At 39.2% G+C, this 27990-nt stretch overlaps 2 protein-coding genes across 4 annotated transcripts in view; one reads left to right on the top strand and one right to left on the bottom strand.

Annotated features, from left to right (window-relative positions):
* Window positions 1-13008, bottom strand: part of BLNK (B cell linker) — a 99288-nt gene extending 86280 nt beyond the window's left edge. Inside the window, exons 1-3 of the mRNA XM_069863874.1 lie at window positions 12908-13008; window position 11957; window positions 3802-3864 (exon numbers count right to left, since the gene is read on the bottom strand). Coding sequence (XP_069719975.1) covers window positions 3802-3864; window position 11957; window positions 12908-12981 — 138 coding nt within the window. The 5' untranslated portion in view covers window positions 12982-13008. The remainder of the gene's footprint in view (window positions 1-3801; window positions 3865-11956; window positions 11958-12907) is intronic.
* The window catches only part of DNTT (DNA nucleotidylexotransferase), a 154878-nt gene that overhangs the window by 30313 nt on the left and 96575 nt on the right, over window positions 1-27990 (top strand). Inside the window, exons 1-2 of one of the 3 annotated variants that reach the window (XM_069863869.1) lie at window positions 19233-19284; window positions 27789-27981. The exons of 1 other annotated variant lie outside the window; for it this stretch is intronic. In XM_069863869.1, coding sequence (XP_069719970.1) covers window positions 27979-27981 — 3 coding nt within the window. In that variant the 5' untranslated portion in view covers window positions 19233-19284; window positions 27789-27978. Of the gene's footprint in view, window positions 1-19232; window positions 19285-27788; window positions 27982-27990 lie in introns of those variants that run through there. One more of the 3 variants, XM_069863868.1, reaches the window with a different exon arrangement.

Here is a 27990-nt window from a genome sequence, read left to right as displayed (position 1 = left end):
CGGTCGTTATGGTCACTAGAGAAAGCAGATGTGGTTCCTGTCCTTTCTTGTTTGCTGTTTCTGCATTGCAGGGGTGGGAAGGAGCACCCAAATGAGACATTGGTTGCTTTTTCTCAGAAGCAATGCTGACATAAATGGATGTCAAAGTACAGCCTTAGCAAGTTGAAGCTGGTAAGATCTAGCAGCGTTTTGCACTGGCAGGGAGGTACAAATCTCCCACGGGAAGACACAAGTTACATTCTCTAAATATTAGTCAAAACCCCCCCAGTAGTGTATTGGTTAGGGAAATGGGACTAGTTTTCTCCAAGGCACTCGTAATCCAACCATGGGATTCAAAACATTTTGAAATAGCAACAAAGAGAAATACTAATACATGAAAGTTGTTTGGAATCAATATCTGACCATTTTGCTATGTTTGAGATTTCTTTTACTAAAAATTTTATATGCAAATCCAATACGAAAATCTGCCTCTTTTCAGTTCTGAAGTTCAAGTCAAAATTCACTGCTTTTTATACCTCTTTCAATCTGCCGCTGGGAACTCGAAACAGAATTTAAAAAAACATCAAGCAAGCAACCTACTCTTAGAGGGAACTGAAAAGCAGAATGCGGTGTAGCAAGTTCAGACATTAAAAAGCTGCAGCGCAGCTGTGGTGAAATGCTGATATGTACATTAAGACTAGATTAATGTCATTCAGGTGTGCCCTGCATATTGAATAACTATCACAAGTAGAGTACTATTAATAAAAAATGAAATTGCACAGTATACTTCAGACCTAATATACCACCTTTTTGCATTCTTAGATCCCATGGAAGTGTAAAAGAAGAGCTATCTCTTCTCAATTTTTATAAAATGCCTGTGATTTTTTTTTTCTGTAAAAGATAAGTTTGATACTAGTTATATTTACAAAACAGAATATAATATTATTACAAAGGTGATTCTCTTTTAAGCACTCAAAGACAAGAAATATTCAAAGAATCGACCATATAAATGTTGCTTACTCTATTTCTATTCTCAGTTAAAATTGATTTAAGATGTTGTGGCCAACTTAGACATATTATGTGGCTCCAGTGCCTGCATGAATCAACTCTGAACATTTTAAACTTCAAAAAGACTCTAGTATTGATAAATCTCTTTCAAATATAATGTATTTTTATTTAACTTGAAGGATGTGGTGTGCAGGAAGGCCTGAAGTTTTGTGTTAGCTATGTGGCAAGCTTTAGGATAATTATCTGCAGCATTTCTCCTGCTTTTGACAACATTCTTTCTTCAGAAAAATTGAAAAGATGAGTGTCCTTGCTGAAACCACACAGGAAACATGGGCACACCAGGTGTGTTGGTGATTTTTATCCCGTAATAAATGTGCAGCACACATTGCTTTCCAGTAAATATAACTTCCAGTGAGGCTCACTGGCAGGCCAGCAAGCTGCCTGTCCCAGAGGAGCATCGCCTCTCTGGATTTTTGTCCTATCTCATTAATACAACAAACCTGTGCTGCACAGGCCTAAGGTTTCTGTGCCGTGGTAGGAGGCAGAGGTTTGAGGCAGGCTGGAGGAGATTTTTGGTGAGACAGACAGATGTGCATTTAAGTATCTGTCTAATATTGGGTAGACAGATGGCAACGCTGCACGTAATGTTGCAAGATATCTATATATGTGCATAGTGTCTCCATGCACTCTTCTCTAGTGGTAAACTTGTGTTTGCTTTTTATGAATTATTAATATGTGAAGGAAAACCTGCCTCTCCTATCTAGCAGATGTCATCAGGCTTGCTCAAATGTTTTCTGTTTTCTTTCTTTTGTCCATTGCTGTCTAGACTGCCATATTTTCTCTAGTGAGTTTTAGTTCAATGTCCAAAGATGATATTGAATTTGTGACTTTGCAGAGTGTAGAAAAGTAAGTCATATATCCATTAACTGATGATAAAGTGAAGAGCAAGACCCAAGTTTCTTGCCAAAGGTAATAAACAGACATGGTAAGAGAATCAGGATTTTTGAATTTTGGATTTCCAGACACCTCCCCACAAACCAGTAGATCCAGTTAAGGGATCACGCTTTAAGTGATTCAGGATTTCTGAGTGGAAGTGTGTACACTAGCCATCTGGTTACTCCACCATATATTGGTAAAGTGGGTCTACTTAGGTTGTGCTTTCTAAATTGGGCACAGAAGGAGCTTTTCATTCCTGGAATAGTATAGATTTCTTGTATACTAGGCTAGGAACTTGGAATAAAAAAGTAGGCTTTTAATTTAATTACTTACAAGTGAATATACCTATTAGTTTGTACAGCATCTTGTAGTTACTCAAATATTGCTATCAATGATGGCAAAATATAGATTCTTGAATCATAATTTTTTTAGTATTGTCATAACTAATTCTGTTTCAAGCATATCTTATTACAGATTTGTCTTGTTGACAATGCTACTGAACAATTCAAGAACACGTGAAAGCTGTAGGAAGGTTACAACTGGTGTGTGAGACTTGTCTCATTTTCTCTACAATCAAAAATGGATGTTGCTCATTGTATCACGCATACTGACATGTTTTCTGCAGTGCAAGATGATCTTTAAAGATGTGTTAGTGAGAACAGATAGTTTGGAGAACACACTAGTAAATGCTTTCATTTTTAGTCATATTGCTTTTAAAAAAAATTATATCTCAGACCATCACTAGAGACCATCCATTGTTCCTCCTGCTTTTTTCACTTGTATTTTTTATTAGGTTACCACTAATATCTGACAAGATTTCTCCTGTCTTTTTCCACTGCTGCTGTACAGTTTTACTTTGAGCAGGCACGAGAAGCCAACACATTCTCCCTTAGCTTTAACTTCCCTCTCTCTCATCCAGTAATGAAGATTACAGCACATTTAGAAATTCAAATTATAATATGAGAATGGGACAGGAATCAGTCTCTGTTTGACAGCTTTGTTTGCCCCACTAAACTATCATGAATTGTTAGTAAAACTTAATTTTATTCTGTGGCCACGCAGTTTTAAACAATGTGAAGCTACATACGCCTGAGTATCTGTGGTCTTAATGAATCACTTTGTTGACCCCTGCAGAATGTTTTATGTAAGAGTTTGGTTATTTGATTGCAACTAATTAGAAGAAAGGACTAGAATAAATTCTTGAACTGGGGCAAATCCTCTACCGTTAATTCCATTTGTGTAGCTATTGAAGTAAAAGACCTTTGAGATCTCTTTCAAAACTAAAGTAATTTTTATAATTTATTAATGCACTGCAGAGGAATTGTTTGTTTGGCACTTCATTGCTCAATAGAGCTGTTTCCTGGATGTGTATGGAGTTGTATTTGCTTTTTATGTGACCCAAGGGCTCCAGTCCTACCAAGGAAGTTAGTGGAATTTTTTGGTAATTTTTCATCTGTAAACTTCTATTGTAAAAGTAACATAGAATTCTGTACTAGTAGATAAGCTTAATCATTCAGGTTTTACAAAGAAGCTTTTACATAAACAATGACTTTACAACAGACATATTTTTTTAAAAAAACCCCAAATCCCTCTAAGTCATATTTCCTGAGAGGTTCCCTGCTACAGTTTTATGCTAATGACTGATTCAACATATCTACACTTTCTCTGGAGGGGAAGAAGAGCTGGCTGGTATTTATGTTTTGTAGGGGTGTTCCTTGAATCTGGAACATAAGTCAACCCACTAAAATGGGAAATCAGAGCGATTGATGAAGTGTATGTAAAGAAGGAATATATCAGATTATTTCCTGGCACCGTAAGGAATACAAAACATAAGCTGAAATATGCTTCAATGGTACTTTTTATGAAATATTTGCTTACCAAGAAATGAGATCCATTCATGACCAGTTCTTCTACAATGACAGCAGATTCAGGCATTCCAAACTAAGGTGAGAAAAAAAAAGTAGAATTATTACAATAGTATGGAACCTGACATTTATAAAGAAACTAATTAATATTTCCATGGTCAAATGCTTGGGGTTGTGGAAATCTTTATAGTATTTAGCGTGGTTAATTAGAAACCCTGGCTAGACAGGAGCGAGCCTGGACGTGGGGCACTGGTGATTTGGAGAGGGTGTGCTGGTAAGGACCACCAGTAGATCACCACACAGAAAGTGGGGATGAACACACCTGGGGGTGGTAAGGGAGATACAGGCACTCTGGAGCTAGCTACTCCAGTTACCAAGCAATTGGGAATGAACTCTGTTCTCTCTAAGAGGGCTGAAGGCTCGGTAGCTCAGCTGAAGTGCATTTACACCAATGCATGCAGCATGGGGAATAAGAAGGAAGAGCTAGAAGCTGTTGTAGGGCAGGGGAGGCTATGATGTAGTTGTCATCACAGAAACGTGGTGGGATGACTCGTATAACTGGAGTGCAGCTATGGTGGGGTACAAACTCTTCAGGCAGGATAGGAAGGGTAGGAGAGGAGGCGCAGCAGCCCTCTTTGGTGTCCAAGTCCTCCCTTACATTGAGATGGATTGTGGTGATGAGGAGGTTGAGTGCGTGTGGGTTAAAATCAGAGGAGCCCATAAGAAGGTAGATTTTGTGATGGGAGTCTGTTACAGACCACCCAGCTAAGGAGAAGCAGCTGATGAGCTCTTCTATAAACAGCTGGGGTTAATTTCTAATTTTGTTCTTGTGGGAGATTTCAATCTTCCTGATATCTGCTGGAAGTACAATACAGCAGAAAGGAAGCAGTCTAGGAGGTTCCTGGAGTGTGTGGAAGACAGCTTCCTTGCACAGCTGGTGAATGAACCAACAAGGGAAGGTGCCCTCCTGGACCTGCTGTTTGTGAACAGAGAAGGCCTTGTGGGGGATGTGGCAGTAGGTGGGCACCTAGGCCAAAGTGATCATGAGATGATAGGGTTTTCTGTTCTAGGTGAAGAGGGTGGTTAGTAGGACAGTAGCATTAAATTTCCAGAGGGCAGACTTTGAACTCTTCAGAAGGCTGGTTGGCAAAGTCTCATGGGAGACAGTACTTAAGGCCAAGGGAGCCCATGAGGGCTGGGAGCTCTTCAAAAAGGAAATCCTAGCAGCTCAGGAGAAAGCCATCCCCATGTTCTGGAAAAAAAGCTAGCAGGGGAGAAAGCCAGCTTGGTTGAACAGAGAGATCTTGAGTGATATCAAGAAGAAGAGAAATGTTTATGGGCTCTGGAAGAGGGGACAGGCCTCTTGGGTGGACTACAGGAGGGAAGTGAGATTGTGTAGAGAAAAAATCAGAAGGGCTAAGGCTCAACTAGAAATCAGATTGGCCAAGTCTGTGAAAGATAACAAAAAATCCTTCTATAAATGTATAAATAATAAAAGGAGGACTAGGGAGACCATACAGTCCCTATTGGACGCAGAAGGAACAACAGTGACAGGGGATGAGGAAAAGGCTGAGGTACTTAATGCCTTCTTTGCCTCAGTCTTTAATTGTAAAGAAAGTCGTTCCGTCTGTGTACAAGCCCAGGAGCTAGAGGAGCAAAATGAGGCTCCTGTGATCCAAGAGGAGGTGGTCAGAGCCTTGCTAGCCCGACTAGACACCCACAAGTCTATGCGGCCGGACGGGATTCATCCAAGGGTATTGAAGGAGCTGGCGGATGTGCTGGCCAAACTGCTTTCCATCAGTCCTGGAAGACTGGGGAAGTCCCACTGGACTGGAGGCTGGCTGATGTGCCCATCTACAAGAAGGGTCGCAGGGAGGACCCAGGGAACTACAGGCCTGTCAGTCTGACCTCAGTGCCAGGGAAAGTCATGGAGCAGGTGATCTTGAGTGCTATCATGAAGCACATGCAAGAGAATGTCATCAGGCCCAGTCAACATGGGTTCACAAAAGGCAGGTCTTGCCAAACTAACCTGATTGCCTTCTATGACAAAGTGACTTGGCTGCTGGATGAGGGAAAGGCTGTGGATGTGGTCTTCCTGGACTTCAGTAAAGCCTTTGACACAGTTTCTCACAGCATTCTGCTTGAGAAACTGTCAGCCTCTGGCCTGGACAGGCGCACGCTCTCCTGGGTGGAAAACTGGTTGGATGGCCAGGCCCAGAGAGTGGTAGTAAATGAAGTTTACTCCAGCTGGAGGCCAGTGACAAGTGGGGTTCCCCAGGGCTCAGTGCTGGGTCCAGCCCTGTTCAATGTCTTTATCAATGACCTGGATGAAGGCATTGAGTGCACCCTTAGCAAGTTTGCGGACGACACTAAGCTGGGTGGAAGTGTTTATCTGCTGGAGGGTAGGGAGGCTCTGCAAAGGGATCTGAACAGGCTGGACTACTGGGCAGAGTCCAATGGCATGAGGTTTAACAAGGCCAAATGCTGGGTCCTGCACTTGGGACACAACAACCCTGTGCAGTGCTACAGACTAGGAGAAGTCTGTCTAGAAAGCTGCCTGGAGGAGAGGGACCTGGGGGTGTTGGTTGACAGCTGACTGAACATGAGCCAGCAGTGTGCCCAGGTGGCCAAGAAGGCCAATCGCATCTTGGCCTGTATCAGAAACGGCGTGACCAGCAGGCCCAGGGAGGTTATTCTCCCTCTGTACTTGGCCCTGGTGAGACCGCTCCTCGAATCCTGTGTTCAGTTCTGGGCCCCTCACCACAAGAAGGATGTTGAGGCTCTGGAGCGAGTCCAGAGAAGAGCAACAAAGCTGGTGAGGGGGCTGGAGAACAGGCCTTATGAGGAACTGCTGAGAGAGCTGGGGTTGTTTAGCCTGGAGAAGAGGAGGCTGAGGGGAGACCTCATTGCTCTCTACAACTACCTGAAAGGAGGTTGTAGAGAGGAGGGAGCTGGCCTCTTCCCCCAAGTGACAGGGGACAGGACAAGAGGGAATGGCCTCAAGCTCCGCCAGGGGAGGTTTAGGCTGGACATTAGGAAAAAATTGTTCACAGAAAGGGTCATTGGGCAGTGGAACAGGCTGCCCAGGGAGGTGGTTGATTCACCTTCCCTGGAGGTGTTTAAGGCACGGTGAATGAGGTGCTGAGGGACATGGTTTCGTGTTTGATAGGAATGGTTGGACTCGATGATCCAGTGGGTCTCTTCCAACCTGGCTAGTCTATGATTTTATGATTCTATGAAAAAGATTATTGGAGAGAATAACAGTAATGCTTAGAAAAAGGTAGTGACTTTCAAATAAGAGATACAACACAGTCAATAGCTCTTCCTTATGGAGAAATATTACAGGAAGTGAGGGCTGAACATTGTGAGTGGAGTAGTCATGTTGAAATTATGAAGCATCAAATGTAACATAAATGGAACAAGGAGCCTAAAAAAAAAAAAGGTGGAACTTTAATCACTGTGGGATAAGTGAAGGTCAGCATTAGAAACAGGTTAAGCAGTCTTATGGCACAAACTACCATCAATAGCTCTTCCATCACCTTGGGAAGTGGTTCTGTCACTGACTGCCAGCAAAGGCTATAGAAGATAAAGCTCTGTTGTCGTGCCTGTTTATCAACCTGTTGTATGCACTCATTGTCTGGTTTCAGCACCAGGTAATCAGGATGAGTGTCTTGCAGTTCCCATGATAGATGGGCACTGCTGGAAAGAATTCAGGTTCAGGAACAGGATTTCTCATCTATAACATAGTTGTGGTAGTGCTGTTTTTTAGGAAAGGTGGTGTTGATTATAAATTAAAATGAAAGAGGAATGTCCATAAGTGATCTCTTTATAACATAATCCAAATAGTAATCTGGGGAAAAAAATGTGGGAGTTTATTAAAAAAAAACCAGTAAGGAATGGAGCAAGGCTGAAGATGTCCCGAAAGTTTCATGGGTGCTTTAGCCTGTCTTTTCAAAGAAATTGCACTGTTATACTTGGAAAGTGTGTGCGGGGGGGATTCTGGAAGTCATATGGCTTAGTTTTAAGGTAGTCCTCTGAGGAGCATGGAGTTGCACTTGAAGAGTCTTATGTCTTTGTTCCAATGTGTGATATTCTTTTCTTTGAGAATGTACCACTCTTGAAATGAGTATTATTATTATTTTTATATTTAGTGTAAATGAGTTTTAGTATTTGTAATGCTTAGCTGTAATATTCTGTGGCAGTAATGACCAACTCGGACATTAATGGAAGAATAGTAGTGAAAATAAATTATTCTCAAAGAAATGTTTATGTGTGGATTTTCTAATGTAATTCTTCTTCTATAGTACTTAAAACTGATTGCAGTACTTTAACAAACATTGAAAGTGATTTTATCTACTTTTTCGATATGGAAGTTTTATACTTGGACATATATTCAGTCATTTTATTTTGCCTATGAGCCAATATTTCTGTGTTTTAGTTTAAAAATTGTTCTTTTATACTGTGGTTGGGAGAATGCTGCTTGTTTGCCCTCAAAGGAGAGGGTTGCTGTAGGTGTTGGACTGAAGATTGTTTGTGGGATGTGTTAATTTGTCATCAGTTGCACAGATGTTGCTGGAGAGGCAAAGAATCAAGGTAATGCATAGATTTTGCTCTTGGCTTTTGTCTGTTTCTAGTTATTTGCTCTGTCTGCAGTTACTGGCTCTGATGAGCTACTGCTGTGTTTTGCCTTATGCTATTAATCAAGCATGTAACTTTTGTGTAAGGGAAAAAATCTGATCTTTTTATATCGTTCGCCTGTCAGACAAGCAGATGTCTCAGTACTAGTGTTTGGTGATGATCACTGAACCTTTCATTTTCTTACTAATACAGCATGAAGATCAGTACTAAGGAGAGGGATTAGGCTTCTTGGCAAATGGAGACCAAGCAGATAAACGCGGAACGCATCACGGAATATCTCAGTGTTGTCACGATTAGACTGTAGATGCAAGATAATGGGAAAGTGAGTACATGCACATGACTAGCAGGATTCCATTATTATCTTTGCTTATTTAAAATGAAAAAAGCAAAATCAATAGGGTTAATTATTTTTTAGTAGCGAAGTTATTGATTTTATGCAACATGCTTTTTGTGGTGCTGAAAACACTTAGCAGAATGGCTAGTTAATTTCTGTACTTATCATAGAATTATAGAATAGTTTGGGTTGGAAGGGACCTTTAAGATCATCTAGTTTCAATCCCCCTGCAATAGGCAGGGACACCTCCCACTAGATCAGGCTGCCCAAGGCCCCATGCAACTCGGCCTTGAACACTTCCAGGGATGGGGCATCCATGAGTTTCCTGGGCAATCTCTCTTAGTGGCTTACGACCCTCATCATGAAGAAATTTCTTCTTGTGTCTAGTCTAAATCTGCACCTCTCCAATTTATAGCCATTCACCCTAGTCCTATCACTATGTGCCATTTGAAACGTCCCTCTTGTAGGCCCCCTTCAGGTACTGGAACGTTGCTGTAAGGTCTCCTCAGAACCTTCTCTTCTCCAGGCTGAACAACCTCAACTCTCCCAGCCTGTTCTCATAGAGGAGGTGCTCCAGCCCTCTGGTCATCCTTGCAGCCCTCCTCTGAATATATTCCAACTGCTCCATATCCTTTTTATCCTTTTGAGGATTCCAGAACTGGACACAGTACTCCAGATGATTCTGCGCCTCTATTCCTCTCTTATGAGACCTCACCTCCATTGACCTGCTGGCCATGCTTCTTTTAGTGCGGCATAGGATTCCATTGGCCTTCTGGGCTGTGAGCATACATTGCCAGCTCATGTCAAGCTTCTCATCAACCAGCACCCTGAACTCCTTCTCTGCTCTCAATCACATCATCCCCCAGCCTGTATTAAAACAACAGATCACCCCTACCCAGGTATAGGACCTTGCACTTGGCCTTGTTGAACCTTACAAGGTTCACATGGACCCACTTCTCCAACTTGTCCAGGTCCCTCTGGAAGATATCCCATCCTTCTCGTGTGGTGACTGCACCACCCAGCTTGGTGTCATCTACAGATTTGCTGAGGGTGCACTTAATCTCATTGTCTATATAACAGATGAAGATATTAAACAGCACTGGTCCTGGTACAGACCTCTGAGGGTCACCACTTGTCACGGATCTCCATCTGGACTTCAAGTCATTGACCACTACTCTCTGAATACAACCATCCAACCAATTTCTTATCCACCCAACAGTCCACCCATCAAGTCCATACCTGTTCAATTTAGAGAGAAGGGTGTTGTGGGTAGCCATGTCAAAGGCTTTGCAGAAATCTAGATAGATCCCATCTGTTGGTTTTCCTGTGTCCACTGCTGTGGTTACCCCATCATAGAAAGCCACTAGGTTGGTCATACAGGAGTCGCCCCTGGTGAAGCCATCCTGGCTGTCACTAGTCTCACGACACACAAAAATCTGTTTTGGAAACATCATTAAGTCTGCAAAGTTAAGTAAATGCTAGAATTGCTCTGTATATACATACATACATATGCCTTGTATATAGGTATTATGGCATCAGCCTCAGTATACCTCCTCTGGAGGATCCAGACACAGTTCCACAGCACATAAAAGCTGATGTGAATTTCCTGAATATATCACATGATATTCAGTGCTCACCGCTTTTCTATCTTGTGTGCCTGTACCACACAGTATTCAAAACCTCTCTGAACCCAGAATGTTTTTTATTTTGCTCTTCTACAGCACTCTTTATATTGCTGAGGGCTTCAGAAACATTAATGAACTGCATTTTCTAAGACCACCCTGTGAGATGAAAACCTTATTAGTAAGGGGGTTGAGTTGCACCGGTAATAAAACTCACACAGGTTCCAGTGGGTTTGGATGCTTAACAAGGGTTATTCAGGATCTGTGCGATATACATGCATGTCTGCATATTCATTATTTCTGAGTGGAGCTGCCACACTGTGGTTGCAACTCACCTTTTGCTACTTCTGCAAATCAGAGCCTGGAATTTCAAGTCAAACACTCGGGAAATGTCATGTTTTCTCTGGGTAACTTGAATGGCTTCAGGTAAAAATGCTGAGCTGGGGCAGTGACATAATCTGATATTTCAAGGCAGAATTGAGTTGACATTACCAGGAATTCATTCTGTCTCTTTCAGCAAGCCCTGGCCTTGTGTACCTGACAGTTCTCTAACAACCCAGAGTAGTACACAAAAAATAAAAGTTTTGGTTTTTGGGGTTTTTTTTTGGTGGTTTTGCTTGTTTGGTTGTGTGGGGTTTTTTGTGTTGGAGGAGGCAGATTTTTATGAATGGAAAAGGTAGCATACAAATAAACAATTACAGACTATCATAACGTGTATGTGAAAGGGGGCACAATCATTTTACAGAGGTAATTCCGTTTCTGGCACTTACAACACTCAGTGCTTTCTGCAATCTTAGCAGCACTAGTTTAGGGTTTATGTAAGTGTATGCCCAGTCTCTGAGGGGGAGTTCAGAACTGCCCCCTAGCGTGTTAGCTGGCTGTGGGAAGGACAGCGGTACCAGGGCCTCAGGCTCTGGGATCAGGAGGTGAACAGCTCTAGATGTGGTGGCTGCAGGCAAATGGCTGCTACTACCCAGCACACATCTTTGATATGCAGAATGATTAAGTGCTTAATGCTGGTTATACTGTAGTAATTATAACATTTGGCTGCTTTAATCAGTGATGTGAGTGTAAGCATAGGCATTAATAGCTTTTTATGGAGTTGGGAGATACTCTCTTACCAAGTATGGAGCCAGTAGTTCTGGTGTGCCTGCTGAAATGCATCTAGAGGTCTATGAGTTGTTGAACAATTAATATTAATTTTGTCTCGTTTTCTGCTGTAAAAGTTCAGGATACTTTAAAATAATTATATCTTCTATTAATTAGTCTGATTTACTTTAAGCTGGAACACTCTAATTAATACTCTGAGTAGCTTCTCACAGTAATGAGTTTGCAGTTTAACCAATACGTTCCCATTATAGTATACATTAATTCCATGGAACAGGTTAGGTTTGTCAATGAGAGGATAATGGTCCACCTGCAATACATCTGCATTGTGAAACTGTTGGTTTTTTTTTTTTTAGATTATACATGCATGAACTATTTACGCATAAAGCAAAATGGAAGCATAATAAGTGAATGTTTTAAACTTTGGCCTATTTTTTATGTAGCTACAAGTGGATACTTCATAACACTCTTATTTTCTTTGAAAAAAGGTTGTATGCTCCTTCAATAGAAAAGGATGGGAAACCTTAATGACAATAAATTCTCACTGATGGTCTAAAGGAGGTACTGGAAAAGATTTGTGCTTCTACAGTTAGAAGTAGGATGTACATGAGATAGGAAAAATCCCACACATAAAGTTATAATGAAACTTACATTACAAAAACCAAAAGGAATGTAAAGTGAGACTATATATCAAAATGCAGTAAATGGACTTATTTGCAGGTAGACTTTAAAACTTGAGCCATAGTATTTGGTAAATTACAAGGCCAAATCTGATGTAATAAAAACCAAACCATTATGTCCTGGTTCTATATCTTGGAGGAGGTTATTCAAGTAATGAAAGGAAGCTTGGAATATTTTATACAATTCAAGTTACTTTATATATACTAGAAAAGACATTGCAGACCTAGGAAAGGTGCAGGCAGACAAAGGAATGATTAGAAAAAAGCTCAAGTACTTTAAGCAATATCTAGAAACTACTGTGGGTATATATGCATTGAGAAGAAAAGATGAGCAGTAGATTCTTATTGACATACTGTAAATCTTTAAGCAATATTCCAATATAAAGTATAGACTCACTTTCCATGAAATGGTTATTTCTTCCCAGCAGGAAATAAATTGGGGCATGAAATACCTTTCTTATTATAAGATATGTCCATGTAAGCAAACATTTTCATATGATTTGCCATGTAGGAGATAGCAGCTTCTACCATGAATTAAATTTCTATAAAAATTAAGAAAGCACCAAGAAACTCACATAATATTAACAAGCTTTTGGGGATGACAATTGCTGACTAATCTATTTTCAGTACTTTTGAATATCTGTGCCTGATTTAGGATAAGATATCTATTTTTCAAAGATAAATCCAGTAAGACTTTCTGCTAGCTGAATGTAGACCCAACTGTCTAGAGTGTTACACTGTCTTGGGAGATCTGCAACTTGAAAAGCTGTCCAGTTCTCAAATTCTTCTTGAGATGGTTGTTTTGTGGCCATGTTGCTACCCAGTGAGGAAGACTCGATCTGTATAAAGAACACAGAACTGTTGCTTCACTGGTTTTTACTAAGCTGCTGTAGAAATCCTAGGAGGAAGTTCTGTTTGCTCACTTACAGTGAATGCCTATAACGGGTGATTTAGGAAGTACTAATGTTCTTTTATGAGTGACTGTTTCCAGTATAAGAAAACTGAAAGTAGTTATGTCAACATATGCAAATATCTATCAAGACTGAAATCGGTTACATAAATCCTGCTGAAAATTAGTATATGAAATATTTCTGAGTTATCAGCATCTTAGAGGTTTAAATATGGAAATTATTTTTCATATCTATTACAAAAACAATTAGTGATAGGTGTCTCTTGCCTATCTTGGATTCCTTGATCTAGGTGCTTGGATCTGTCTTCAGGTTCTATTTGACTTGCTTGTGGGTTTTGACATATTGTGCTGTGGTTTCAGATAGAAAAAAAAAATAGAGCTCAGTTGCAGAATGTTTACTTCCATACTGTCATGTCATATAATCTCATTCTTTGTCAAGTCTGAGCATTGTACTCTTGCACCTGAATAAATAGTGCAGTTACTCTAAGATGATGTATGATCTAAAGTTTTGGTGTTTTGGTTTTATTTGGTTATCCCCTCCCCTGTCATTATAAGTACTACTAAATAACAAATTGTTAATAAATTCCTTCCAGTGCTGCATTATCTTTTCAGAAAGCTCGGGCCCAGATGGAGTTGAGAGGGAGCAGAGATGAGGAGGCTTAGGATGGGCACTTCTATCTCTTCCCACCTCTGTTGTTGTCCAGCCATCTTCTGAGCTATGTCCCTGCCCCACTCACAGTCCATCTCTGGCTCATCACCTCTAACATGGAATACACTTCCAGTTTGAGAGGAGCATCATACATCATTCTTAAACTGGAGAAGAGAGCAGGGTGCATATTTGAAAATGGAGCAAGGGGGAAAATCCGGAGAGTCATTGCTTTGTAGAACGGGCAATAAAATTGCAAAGATGCAGCTGCTGAAACAAACACAGATTATTTTACTTAGCAGTTGTGAGTCATCACAACAGGAGAAATATGAAAGCTTCCATAAAAGGCTGGAGACCAAGGAATGTTATATTCTGCTTTCCAATTACTCTTCCTGTTTTACTTCCCAGTGCAAAATGGATTTGGGGCACATGTTCAAAGATTAAAATGGATTTCAGCTGAATTGAAATGTCTCATCTGCTATCCTCCTTCAAATTTTCTTATGTGTAACTTTGCTTTTTGATTGACTAACAGGTCAGTTTTTGCCACTGCATACTCTTAATTCTTTATTGTCTTGTGGCTTTGCAGACCATTGAATCTGGCAAAACTCAGCTCCCGGAATTTCAGAAACACAGAACTGAGATAGAAACCTTTGCAATTTAAACTTTTCCTCCTTAGAATAATCTCCAAGTGACTGGCTGTGCATCCTAAATGAAAAGTTATGTTGAATATACTTTTTTGGCTGTCAGTTGTTCCAAGGGGGCAACTTCTCCCTGGGTGCCAAGAGGGACTGATACTCTCTTCCACTGTTTGCAGGAATGGGAGAGAGGTGCATATATTCCTTAAGAAATTTTGTTTGCTTAGTTTAAGTTTAGGAGTAGTTGCGTCAGTAATAGGGCCTTTGTGTGGGGTTGAGGTGGGAAGAAGCTGGGTGGGAGGTGCGAGTTAAAGGTTTAATGGTTGCTTAGGGGAAATAGCAAAAAAATCAGATGGCATCAGGTGTGAAATATGAACAGCAATGGTGTTAATTTTGCAGTACTGGCTGAATTTGGTTACTGTGTAGGTGTAAGCAGCTCTAGTTCAGAACATCTCAAAGACAGATTAAAAATCATGGGTTTAGGATTTTGCAATTCAATGCATGCTGGCAGTGTGCTCCTCTTTTGACCGTGGACAAGTAGGCCGCCACCGTTTTCAGAAATACTGGCAAGCAAAGCGTTGCTCTAATGCTGCCTGCTGACCTCTGCTCTTATGTTCCTACACATGTGGTATGAACTGGAGGTCTGCCCTTCCACCTTGCCCACTTTGCTGTGCCCAGGACTCCCTCTTCTCCTATCTGACTTCACTCTGATTGCCCTCCCCCAATGCTAACTTTTCGCTAAATCTCCTATCATTGCCTGTGTTGACATTGCCTTAATTTGTAATCTGGGTTTTCAGGCGAGTATTCTCAAGTCCAATGTTTATATAGTTTGCCTCTCTTCATTGAATGAGACTGATATCTATTTGGGAAGGTCATATTCAGGTGGTTGAATCATAGTGACTGTAGCTCGCAAGAAATATTTTTGCCACTTGTACTTTTGTCAGGTTAAAAATGATAACAGTGGACATGGGAAAAGCAGTGGATGTGATCTATCTGGACTTCTGTAAAGCCTTTGACAGGGCCACCCACAACATCTTTCTTTCTAAATTGGATTTGATGGGTGGACTGTTGGGTGGATAAGAAATTGGTTGGATAGTCATATTCAGAGAGTAGTGGTCGATGACTTGAAGTCCAGATGGAGATCCGTGACAAGTGGTGTCCCTCAGAGGTCCGTACCAGTGCTGTTTAACATCTTCATCAGTTATACGGACAGTGAGATTAAGTGCACCCTCAGCAAATTCGCAGTTGACACCAAGCTGGGTGGTACAGTTGCTGCATCAGAAGGATGGGATATCATCCAGAAGGATCTGGACAAGCTTATTGAATCATGAGCTTCAGCAAGGCCCTACACTTGGGTAGGGGAAATCTGCTGTTTCAGTACAGGCTGGGGGATGATGTGGTTGTGAGCCATCCTGAGGAGGACGACTTTGGGGTGCTGGCTGATGAGAAGCTTGACGCAAGCTTGGCACACAAGGCCAACAGTATCCCCTGAACTGCATCAAATGAAGCATTGTCAGCAGGTCAATGGAGGAGCTTCTGCTCCTCTATTCTGCTCTTGTGAGACCCCACCTGGAGTATTGTGCCAGATCTAGAATTTCCAACATAAGAAGGATATTGAACTGTTGGAATAGGTCAAGAGAAGGGCCACAAAGAGGATCAGGGGGCTGGAGTACCTTTGCTATCAGTACAAACTCAAAGGGTTTTGGTTGTCCAGTACCTTAAGGCAGCTTACAGGAAGCTGGGGAGGCACTTGTTACAAGGGCATGGAGGGATAGGATAAGGGGCAATGGCTTTAAGTTGCAAGAGGGACGACGGGTTAGGCATTAGGAAGGAATTCTTCATGATGAGGGTAGTGATACACTGAAACAGGTTGCCCAGGGAAGTTGAGTGCCCTGTCCCTGAAGTGTTGGATGGTGCCTTGAGTGACCTGGTCTAGTGGGAGGTGTCTCTCCGCCACAGGGAGGGTTGAACTAGGTTATGTTTAAGATCCCTTCCAACCTGAACCATTCTATGATTCTAAGAACTGGATTCCTGCAGCTGATCTCTTGATGCCAATATTGATGTTGGGTTGATCAGTGCTGCAGTTGTGTTTTCTTGTTTGTTCAGCAAAAATGGAGAATACTATCCTGCACTTCTACTTGCTTTCCACTACTCTCAAGGGGATTATTTCAAGAAATGTTGGCTAGGATTACCCTGTGGGTTGTGGTGGGGGTATCATTGAGCAGAATACTAAGGCACAGATGCTAGGTGCCTACACATTACTTTCAAGCAGGTTGTAGGGACTTGAATGAGAACAAGCGCTAGCCTGTCATGGTCACTTACTACTGAATAATCACTGAAGCTTCTTGATCTGACATGGACACTGGCAGACTTAATGTCTTTGGGTACATGTGCGTAGTTTTATCTGTTATTTTAAACTTGTATCTAACTAGAGACAAACACTTTTTATCCAAAGTGCTTACAATTTTGCTCCTCAAAAAAAAGGCAGAATTCTGATTCTGTATATTAAGAAATTTCTTTTTTTTGGACCCCTAGGAAAACATGACATCTAATACTTGAGAAATACAAAATTTCAAGAGAATCTTAGTTAATACATGCATTTTATACACCAGGTAATTTGACCTCAAAACAGAAAGTAATTTCAATACATAACTTGTACATAAAGCAGAGTTAACACATCATTACAGTACGTATTTGAGGTGGTTGAGTCACCTTCCCTGGAGGTGTTTAAGGTACGGGTGGACGAGGTGCTAAGGGGCATGGTTTAGTGTTTGATAGGAATGGTTGGACTTGATGATCTGGTGGGTCTCTTCCAACCTGGTTATTCTATGGTTCTTTTCTTTTCCTACAGTCTGGAATGTGCAAGCCAGATAGGAGGCATGTTTTATAGGCTACAGCTCCTTGGAGTTTTATAAAGTAAGCTATCATTTTGTGATTTCATAGAAATCAATAATAAACAATATAAGAATGGATTCTTAGATCATGCTACTGGCATTTCTTACTAAATACAGCTATATATTTTCATGAACATAAGCACTAAATGTGTTAAATTATTTCAAAACTTTCAAAGTCAAGTTCTGCTTTACAAAAACTACAGCAGCTGTATGCATCTAATTTTACTGGATATAACACTAGAATATTGCTCCTGGGAAAATGTATTTAGGCAAAATAATTCAATGAATTATTACTGTATATAAAATATAAAAATAACTAGCAGAACATGACTTACCGTATACTCTCTTTTCTTTGCTCAGGCACACATGTTAGAGTTGATTCCAGAGAAGTTAAAGTAGCAGTTTCTCATGCTTGCTCTTCCTCCTTAAACTGTCCCATATGTATTTTGTTGTTGTTAGTGTGATTGACAGGCTTGGCATCTGTGGTGGTTGGGAGAAAAAACTTTCTTAAAGTAAAAAGCTGGAATAATGTCATAATGTAAGTTCACAGAGAACACCAGAAAATGAAAGCTTACTTACGTCTATCTGTGTAGGAGTTTGATAAAACTTTGCTAATTGTTTTTGCCTTATTTTTGTTTATCAGGAAATAAAAATAACAGAGTCAGGGGACATTATAGGGTCTTGAAGTGACCTCAGGAGATCTGCGTATGGCTTTCACAGAGAGGCAGGATCAAATACAACTAGAACAAATTGACTCAGTCTCAAAAATAGATTTTGTAACCCCATTTTCTTACTGTGAGTTCTCGGGGTAGCATCAGGTTCACCATGTCCTTGGGTGGCACAGCAGAAGGAAGAACTCTAATAATTGTATGCTGGGGGGGTACAAGTGAAAGTGCACATTGGTAAGGATAATTGCTGTCTAAGCACCAGATGGTTTGGACCTGGACCTTCTCTCCCTCTCCTGCGGAAGCAAACCCTGTTTCTCTAACATTTCTTCATAAGTATGATTGTCTTGTTTAGTCTTTTTATTCTCAGCACTCTCTTCAATTTGGCTCCGTCTTACTTGAAAAACAAGGTGGCCAAACTGGTCCCAGCATGCTGTTATTTATCCTGTGATAACTGCTTCTGTCTCAGCAATATCCAGATATGCTTTAGATGTGTGCTGGTTATTCAACATCCATGTCGTTAATAAAATACTGAATGCAGTTAAGGCTGTAACAAATTCCTATGGGACTCTGGTAGAAATACCCACTGAGTTTCCAAGTGATTCACAGATATCTTCTTGAAGTGAGTCAGATGAGCACTTACAATATATGGTAATTTCATCAGATTTCTCTAGTTTGCATGTGATGTTTTTTGTATGTAACTACACCATAGCCTTAGTGATAAAATGTACTTTGGACCCCTTATCTACTTAGTAGCTATCATCAAGGAAGGAAATGAGACTGTTTTGACACAGTTTTTCTGGCAAGTCAGTTTTTACTGTGATATTAAAAAAACGATTTATAAGTATATTGAGACCCAATATTTTCTTTGGTATATTTCTCATAATTAAAGTTGGGCTGACTGTTCTGTAGTTCTCTATTCTTCCTCACTCATGTTTAAGGATGCATGTTTGCCCTACTTTGGCTACTGTCATTTTACTGACCCACATTATTTTCTGAATTCTTAGCATTCAAGAGTTCAAGGAAAAGCTTTGGCTAGTTCTTTACATAATCTTTATTGAGAATTTGATTATACCATTCTTTAAATTTCTAATCCATCTTAATATCAGTAAGAAATATTCTGATCCTGCTATGGCTGTTATCAAAATTAAGCATCTGGTCACAATCTTTTCTGTGATGACTAATTAAACATTTCCATTTTCTCTCGTATTTGTTATTTATTCTCTTTTTTTCCACTGAAGTGTGGACTTGTAATTCCCTCTGTTTTTCTCTTAATAATATTTCAGGAACCACAGTGACCTGACTGGACTTTGGATGAATCTGTGGGTGAGGGAAGTGTCACAAGCTTTTCCAGCAATGCAACATGTAAGTACTAAGAGAAGGAGTTTCTTACAAAAATGTTTCTCCAGAAAGCAATTGTGACCTTAGGACTGCTTAGCTTAATTGCATTCTGTCATGTGCCTTTATCTTTAAATTGCTTTTTAGTTTTCAGCATTTGTTGTTTGGAAGTTCTTGATGAAATTCTAAAACTCATGCAACAAGAAACTATTAAAAATTATTTTTTTTCTACAGCAATGCTGTATTGCCTACAACTGACACATATTCTTATAGTAATAAAACTGTAATGTTAGGTTGCCCCATTACAAAAGTTATTATGAACTTATCTCAGAACATGGCAGACTGAACAACAACTTTCCTGTTTTTCCAAGAGAATTGGGGCTTAGAAGCTATAACTAGTTCCATATGATAACACATGCTCTTTCAGTGGCAACATGTACTATTGCTTTTTGAGTTATAGTTGAATATTTTTTTCCTACTATGCCTGCCAATTATATGAGGCATGAAAATGGAGTTCAAGGGTCTTGGGTTCCCTTTGGGACCGACATGGTTTATTTTTTATGATTTAGATAAGTCTTGGAGTTTTTCAGAGGCCAAAGGGAACTCTGCCTGAATACTTTGTGGATCTTTGCAAATCTCCTTAATTTCTGCCCTGATCTTTCCCCCAATCCTTATTCCTGTGATAGGGGTTAGTTCTGTAGCTTACCATAGCAAACCTTAATATATCAATGATAGCTCAAATCTTAAGAAAGCTTTCAGTTATAAAATGAGCATGTGAGTTTTGTAGATGTGTATTCTTCTGGTTTTGGTGTTTGTTTTTTTTTTCCCCCTTCCAATTCTACTAACTGCATGATGTATTCATTATTTTTATGATTTTTTTTTAAAACTTGTTATATGGAGCAATAATCTGTAGAACTTCTTTGAGCAATAATCTTAGCAGTCAACGTGAGTTATTGGAGGATCCTGGCATCTAGGTTATGTTACTGAAAAATAATTAACTCTTCACGGTAAGGAATGAATACCCTTTATGTGAATTATTTAATTGAAGTCTCTCTCTGTCTGTAACCTTAAACAGTAACTGTAAAATGCATTTCCTTCTCATGATCTCAAAAGACCCAGAGCCAAGGAAGCCTTAAATGGAAGAGAACAGAAAACATGAAAAACCAAGCCCCAGACCAGAAAAACTTGCAAGAAATATTAACACCGGTGTTGTATCAAGGAGACTGTATCTGCACAGTGATTTGAAACCTGTCACCTCTAAATCCCTTTCACTATACACAATTTACTGCATAAATATGACCTCTTTCTTTATTTCACTTGTTCTCCAACCCATTCCTGCAGCTGAATTTTAATTATAGCTAAACGCTAAGGTTTTTTGTTTGCTTGTTTTGTCACAGAGGCTGGATACATGGCATAAAACCCATTGTCTTAAGGACAGTTGCTCTTTGTGTTATCATTCTGCCTTTTAAAATCTTTTTATATGCCTTTTGAAAGTTTGATCTTCTCTCTGAATATAGCAACAGATGCAGGCATTATTCCAAAGAGGCTTTCCCCACACCTAACCATGCATTAAAAATTTACTTATTCTCACGTGTATTTCTTTGTAAACTGAATTTTGCACTTGGTTTTCTTTACATTTTAAAACCCCGTGTTTTTAACCAGTACAATAATATATAACAGTAATAAAACCCCAAACAGCTACAGAAATGAGATTGTTCATCAGAAATTCTCTTTGATTTTTTTGAAGTCTGGAATTGATGCTGTAATGCTTGATTGTGATATCCTTTGTGAGTACTTGCAGTTTAACCGGGCCACTTTTTTTTGATTTTTATTCTTTTGAACACCTTGGCAGAAGTTGCTGTCTCTTCCTCTATATTCATATGCTGGATTGTGTGGTTTGCACTTAACATTTTGTTTTTTCTTTATAGAAACTATCCTTTGAAATTAATCTGTGTATTGACTATTCTGATAAAAATATAGGAAAATGTGTATTAACAGAATTATGTCTGGCAGCACTTACATGCATTAAAATCTAATGAGTAAATTTCAAATCAGAATGCCAGTATTATTTCTGTGTATTTTCTTATAATTTACATAAAATTCCTAGGTGGCTTGAATTTGAAAAGCTGTGACTGATGCTTATTTTAAATATTTTGTATATGTTCTTTTGATGGATTTTCTTAGCGTAATGAATTCTTAGTTAAACACTATTGATTTCTTTGAGGCTTGTACATTGATACGTGTAGAAAGTCTTGTACCATGCACTTGACTTTTGATATGAGATAAATGGCAAAATGTTAAATTAGTATTTCAGCTCCCAGTGGGCATACTAATGCATCATTTCATGGTATTTTACAGTGGGAGATCTCAACAAAAGGTTGACTCTGTCGGTGTTGGAGACTGCTGTGAAGATAGTATTGAGAACCAGTGTGATGGGGGTTTTCTGCTGCATCTGTTCCTTCCCATGTCCAGAGTTCTGTCATTGCAGTTAACTTGACCAACTCCAGCTAACTGTAGTTAGAGACAATTCCAGATGATGTTTCTAAGAAATCTGCCTCAGTATGGCTTCCAAAAGAGGGCTTAGTTTAAAAAAAAATGCACAGAGATGTGCATTTAATTCAAATATTATGGCTGCCACTCATTTCTTGGAGGTACAGACAGAGGTATGTCTCCATTCCCCACTTGTCCCTCACTTCCACTGTACTCCTTACAGTGCTTGTAAACTTTGGAACAGCCTTTGATATTTCAGTACATCTAGCTGCCAAGCAGCAGCTATTTTGATTTCCACAGCGAACTAGTATCATTCCAATTTACTGAATTGATAGAGGCTTGAACCAGAAAAAAAAAAATCAGTGTCTACAGTTCTTGGAGTTATAATTGAAGTATTTGTCGTTAGGATGCATTGTTAACAAGGAATGTAAAAGTACATAATGGAAAACTGAATTGCCTCTGTTTTGGAGAGGTATTTCTTCCTACAGGTTCAAAGTAAGGATGGCATTTCTCCCATGGTCTTCCTAAGCTGGGAAACTTGGAAAGAAGCATTGAAACAATAGCAAAGCATCAGTGTACTGCTGTTATAGTATCAGTATTATAGTGTATGTAGTATATAGTGTAAATATAGTGTATGTATGCTATATAGTATAGTAGTATAGCATAGTATTATAGTACAGCATTATGATGTAGTATTTCTGTGCTACTGACATGCAGAAATCTTCCAAAAATATGTACCAGGTACATTGCTAAATTTCATAGCTTTAGTTCTATTTACCTACAACAATTGTGATAAATCTGGATAGGGAAAATAACTGGTGGGGGAACAGGATGCTGCAAATTCTAGGACTTTTCTGTAGGACAGCAGAAGGTCTGAGGGAAACTGCAGTCAATTGCTGTATGGGCAGGTCTGAGAACAGGTACAGAGTTGTTTGGACAGGGTACTTATTTCTTATTGTCATCTAGAGAGGAAGTGTGTTGTAGTTTCACCTTGAGCTGGCAGCTAAACAGTACACAGTCACTCTTTCGCTACTCTCCACCCTGCAGGATGGAGATGAGACTTGGAAAAAAAGGAAGGTTCATGGGCTGAGGTAAATACAGGTTTAATAGAACAATAAAAAAATATAATAATAATAACAATATGTATAAAAGAATATATTAAAATACAACTGCTCACCACTTGATGATTAGCCCACTTGATGATCAGTAATTTCAGTGAACACAGCAACAAGCAGAACAGAGAATGTGGAATCTGCATCATGTATCTACCCACTAGCTAAATTCCCATTTTTATACTAGGCATGATGACATGGTATGGAATACTCCATTGGCAAGTTTGGGTTAACTGTCCTAGCTCTACACCTGTAAACTAGCAAAACATGGGGAAGTGAATATCCCTTGATTTTGTAGCAACAACTAAAACTATTAATGCATTATCAGCATACTTCTCATACTGAATCTAAAACCAGCAGCTGCTGAGAAGAAAACTAACTTTATCCCAACCAAGTATAGACATTAGCTGGCAAAAACTAAAAAAAAAAAAATATAGAAGGAAACAGTGATAATTTTGGGGAGCCCAGAGAGTTTAGGGAAGCATGTTGTTTGCTTTTGTGGATGAGAAAAATTGAGTGGATTGGAGCAGAACACACATGTTTAATCTGGCCAACATCCAGGTGTTGTTTGGATCAAAAATCAGTAGAGCTCCTCCTTACTTCCAGCAAACACAGCACTGAAAAATAAGTTGGAAAAATGAATTTGAGACTGTTAAATGAAGACAGAAGAAAGGCAGAAATTCTAAAGGGGAAGGGGGCGCCTCAGATACTGCATAGAGAAACTGAAGAGATTGACAAAGAGAGTGAGTGTAGAAGTGAAAAGGTACAAGAAAATGAGAAAGGAGGTGAGAAGGAGACAAGCTATATAAATAAAGAATGTTTGGCAAGGTTTTTGGACTCATAAATAGAGCTTTTACATGTCTTGTGTCCTCAGCTTGCTGACATAGATAAAATTTTACGAGCAGAGTTTATTTGACGGTCAGCAGAGAAGGAATATGATAAAATCTCAATATATAAGAAAGACCTTAACAGCTGAGAGATCTATAGGTTTGAGTGTTTTTTTGATTCAGACTGCAGTATTTGGGGAAATCTCAAAGAGATATTTCAATACATATTATGTTTTTGTTCATTATTTAGGTAATTATGTCAAAATTTCATAACCTTTCGTTTGAGCTATTTTTTTTATTTGCTTTTGCTTATTTAGGTGATGGCAATGCTGTTGAACCTCTCTATAAGCACAGTACTAAGTGAAACTAGATCTAAGTAATATGATCTTAAGATAACAAGAAAGGTATGGAAGGAATGTTCAGTGACAGTTTCTAGGGAATATACTAGGGAGTGCTAGGCTCAATATCCATGCATGTTGCAACTTAACAGAGAAAACTGCAGTAACAGCTCCTCTTGTATGTTGTAAACATTCCTCTGATAAGCTTTTTTAAGAATCTAGATATGAGGAGTTCTGTATGCATCCATCCACTGGTGGTATAAATATTGTATTTTTGACCTTCAGATTTTCCCTCTTGATATCTGGTTAAGTGATATATTTGCCAGTCTGACACTGCTGACATTCTGTCTGCCTGGTCTAACGTTATTATATCATGTTTCCTTGTGATCCCATTGGCATAGGAATGATATATCTCAAAGGATGAACATACTTTGAAGAAACATGGGAAATAAATACGCTGGCTAAACTTCATATACAAGACTTTTGTTAAAAAATGCCTTCTTCAGTGTCTTGTATAATTGACTTATATAATTTAGATGTATTTAAGAACACTACTGTTTTATCTGATAATGTAAAGGAGGATGAGCTCCTATTCAGGCAGACACTGGTTACCTCAATTATGGCTTTAGTCAGATTTTCCCTTGTTTTTGATTTCCCATGCACTATTATTGGGCTTTGCAAGATAATATACTGAACAGTAGTGGAAATAGAATCTTCCTGTTTTCCTTCAGTGGTTAATGCTTGACTTCACTAGAAATTCTCTTCTCTATAACTAGTGAAAGTTCACTTCTAGAAAAGTAAACCGTAATACGCATGAGTTGAGAAGGAATAAATACGTAAAAATTTTGTGCTCTAGTATAATTTTTCCTCTGCTTGTTTTATATTTTTAAGCATACCACAAAAGCAACCCTACCTTACAATTCCATGCTTGTTTTCAAAAGTTGATTTGGATATATGATGTAAATGAGACTTTGATAATGTTACCTACATTCCTGATAAATTGAAGTCTATTTTGATTCAAGTATTTTATGAAAAGTCAGTTGGAGTTGTTCATGCACAACCTTCATGTCCCCATTCCTTTGTTATTAAAAAGAAAAGAAATGAGAACTTAAGCAAAAAAAAAAAAGGCCAAAATAAATGTCAGGCTGATAAAAACCTTACCACTGACCTTCAGAACAGTGAGATTTGACTATGATATGATTACTCTCTGAGGTCAGAAGTTTCAAATCAAACAAGCAGTGATGACTTTAGTCCTCTGCAGCCTACAAATTCTGCGTAACATCCCGTGCCTCGTTTGCCATGTTGTTTCCACTTTGCATAGAATGATCTATTATTTCTGTTTGCAATTTTCCATCTCACCGTTATTGGCAGACTACAGCAGGTAACTGAACTCTCTGACAATTCTTACCTCTTTGTCAACTATTCCCCAGTTCATAACCAAAGCACTTAATGTGCTGTATATGTGACTGGCATATGTAACTGCAAGAGCTATGAGAGTATACAGTGGCCCTGATTTACCTGTATCAGCAAAATGAAAAGGAATGGCTCATAGCTTAAAACTGATTACAGCTTATTTGGTCTCATTGTGAAGTTGCTGTTAACTGTCATACATCCCTACCCTTTCCTGTTGACTTAGGTGGCTGGCCTTAGTTTAGTTTGATTTACAGGCATGGAAATTATTTTATCATTGAGAGTTAAGTCTATCGCAGCACGGGCTGGAGGCACTCTGATCCAGTGTCCCTATCTCATCACAGAGATGATGCCATTGATGCTGCTTACCCTGCCAGCCTAGCTTTTGGATTTCTACTGCCAGTTGGCAGACTGCTTACATTAGCTTCTAGAGTCATTTATTTGTTTCTGGTTTTAAAGCTCTTTAACTTGTGAAGACCAATAGCTACAAAATTGCTTTGAGATTACATCTGGAAAGCCACACTCATTAACTCGTTACTTTCCTTACTAGGGGTCTTACTGATTTTTTTTCCCCATAATTTTATCTAGCAAGGCTTGATAAATAAATGCAGGTTCAAGCAATGCAAAATCAAGATATTGCAAGACCTAAGTGCTGAAAACTAGTTTGCATAGACAGGGAGTCAATAGAGGTTCTGCTTAGGATGGACTGAACTCAGGAAGTTTATGATACTATAAATACTATTTTTTTTTTCATTTTTCTTCTTATTCTCACAAGAGATGAATTTCGGTCAGCTCTCCTACCTCTTGCTGTCTCACTCGCAGCATGTGAAACTCTGTGAGTCAACGTTCTCTGTAAGAGCAGAACAGCAGGAGAGCAAGTCCTGGACAAATTAAATATTTTTGTGGAGGTGTTCTTAGATTAGTCTCCAGTAAGTTATTACCTCTATGCCAGCAAATTTGAGAGCCCAGATACTTGCTTGTTAAGAGGCTCTTTGAAACAAATGTAGGCTGAAATGCATTGCTCCTGCACAAGTGTGGTTATGAATCTCTGAGAGGGTAAGAAGCATCCTGGGAGGCATGTGGTGGCCAATTTTTGCTGGCTGTCAGAAAGACTGGCTTCCAGCCAGCTGCTGATTGAAAGCTGACTAAAAAAAAAAAAAAAGAGATCCCTCTGTTTGGTGTGAGGCAATATATTTACATGGACTGTCTTTCTGCTTCCCCTTTTTTCTGGGTCTCTTTCAACTGGTCTGCCTCCAGATTGCAAATTGCCTCTGGGAGCAAGGAGTTGTTCTCCTCCTCAAAGATTAGAAGCATCTCAACAATTAGGTGATGGAAAAGCCATTTTTTATATTTCCACAATGTGTCTGAAACACAGAGCCTTTGTATTTACGGCATTTAATCCTCTAACACAAGCATCCTTGCCTATACTACTTTATAACTAGTAAGAAAATACTTTTACAATATTATTAACTCAAGTTTTAGTGACTGATAGAAGCATTTCCATGCAATTGCGTAAAGAATTCCAGAGCATCCATCCTACAAAAGTAGACTCTGTCCAAATACAATCAATCTCAGAGAGAGCAAAATTGGAATGTAGCATTTCATGTAAAATTTCTCAGTGATATCTGTTAGCTTCATAACAGTAGAAGAATTTAGGAGAAAATTTGACAGGAATAACTCTCCTGTCTTTAGAAGCTAGCCACTTTCTTTAAGACCTAGTTGTAAAATTTTTACTTAATAGAAGAATTTGGTTTGTAGGTATCGTTTTGTTTGGAAACTTGGAAAGCAGAATCAAGTTCCAAATCAATTCACTTCTTGAATGGAGCTAACCCCGCACTGTTCAATTCTTGTGCATCCTTTAATGTGCTTGTAGGAAATGGATCTTCAGATTTTCTCTTATGGTCCCAGAAGAGATTAATATAGTACTGGAAATTATTTATCAAATGTTTTATGGGTATGTCAGTGTTGATGCTTAATTTTTGATGAGGACATCTCAGTATGTGTTTGCCCAGTTTCCCAATGGATTGTATCCATTGGGCTGTTTGCACACTGGGTGGTCTAATAAAAGTTCTAAATATTTTTTTTCCATTCACTCTCACAAAATGCACTGCAGAATGTTGTTAATCTGATTATTTTATTTAGAGATATAAACTGCAAATCCATCTCAGAAAAACCCACTCATTTTTATAAATGGAGTAAGCAAAGATAAAAGCGCTAGCAGAAAGGGTGCCTTTCAGCAAATTACTTTTATCAAAATGACCCTAGAACTATTCGGTTAAAATTCAGGGAGAACAACTTGAATCAAATGAAGTGCTATCTATTTCCAGAGAGGATCTTAATCCTTAACACTACAGGATCTTCTGGGAGAAGTTAGCGCTTGCCTTTCTTTGAAGTTACCTACTGAATTCTGAAGACTTTGCAAGAGAGCAGAGCACTTTGCTGGACTGACAGCACAAAGGTGGTGGAATCATATCGCCGTTAATGAGAGTTTTTCAGCACATTTTGACAAGATGAGCTGGAGCTAAAAAGAAGCAAAGGGGATTGATGGTAACTATG

This window comes from Phaenicophaeus curvirostris, chromosome 9, assembly GCF_032191515.1.
Source record: "Phaenicophaeus curvirostris isolate KB17595 chromosome 9, BPBGC_Pcur_1.0, whole genome shotgun sequence".
Taxonomy (NCBI): Eukaryota; Metazoa; Chordata; class Aves; order Cuculiformes; family Cuculidae; genus Phaenicophaeus; species Phaenicophaeus curvirostris.
Note: the sequence above shows the minus strand (reverse complement) of the source record. Positions and strands in the feature narration are given on the sequence as shown.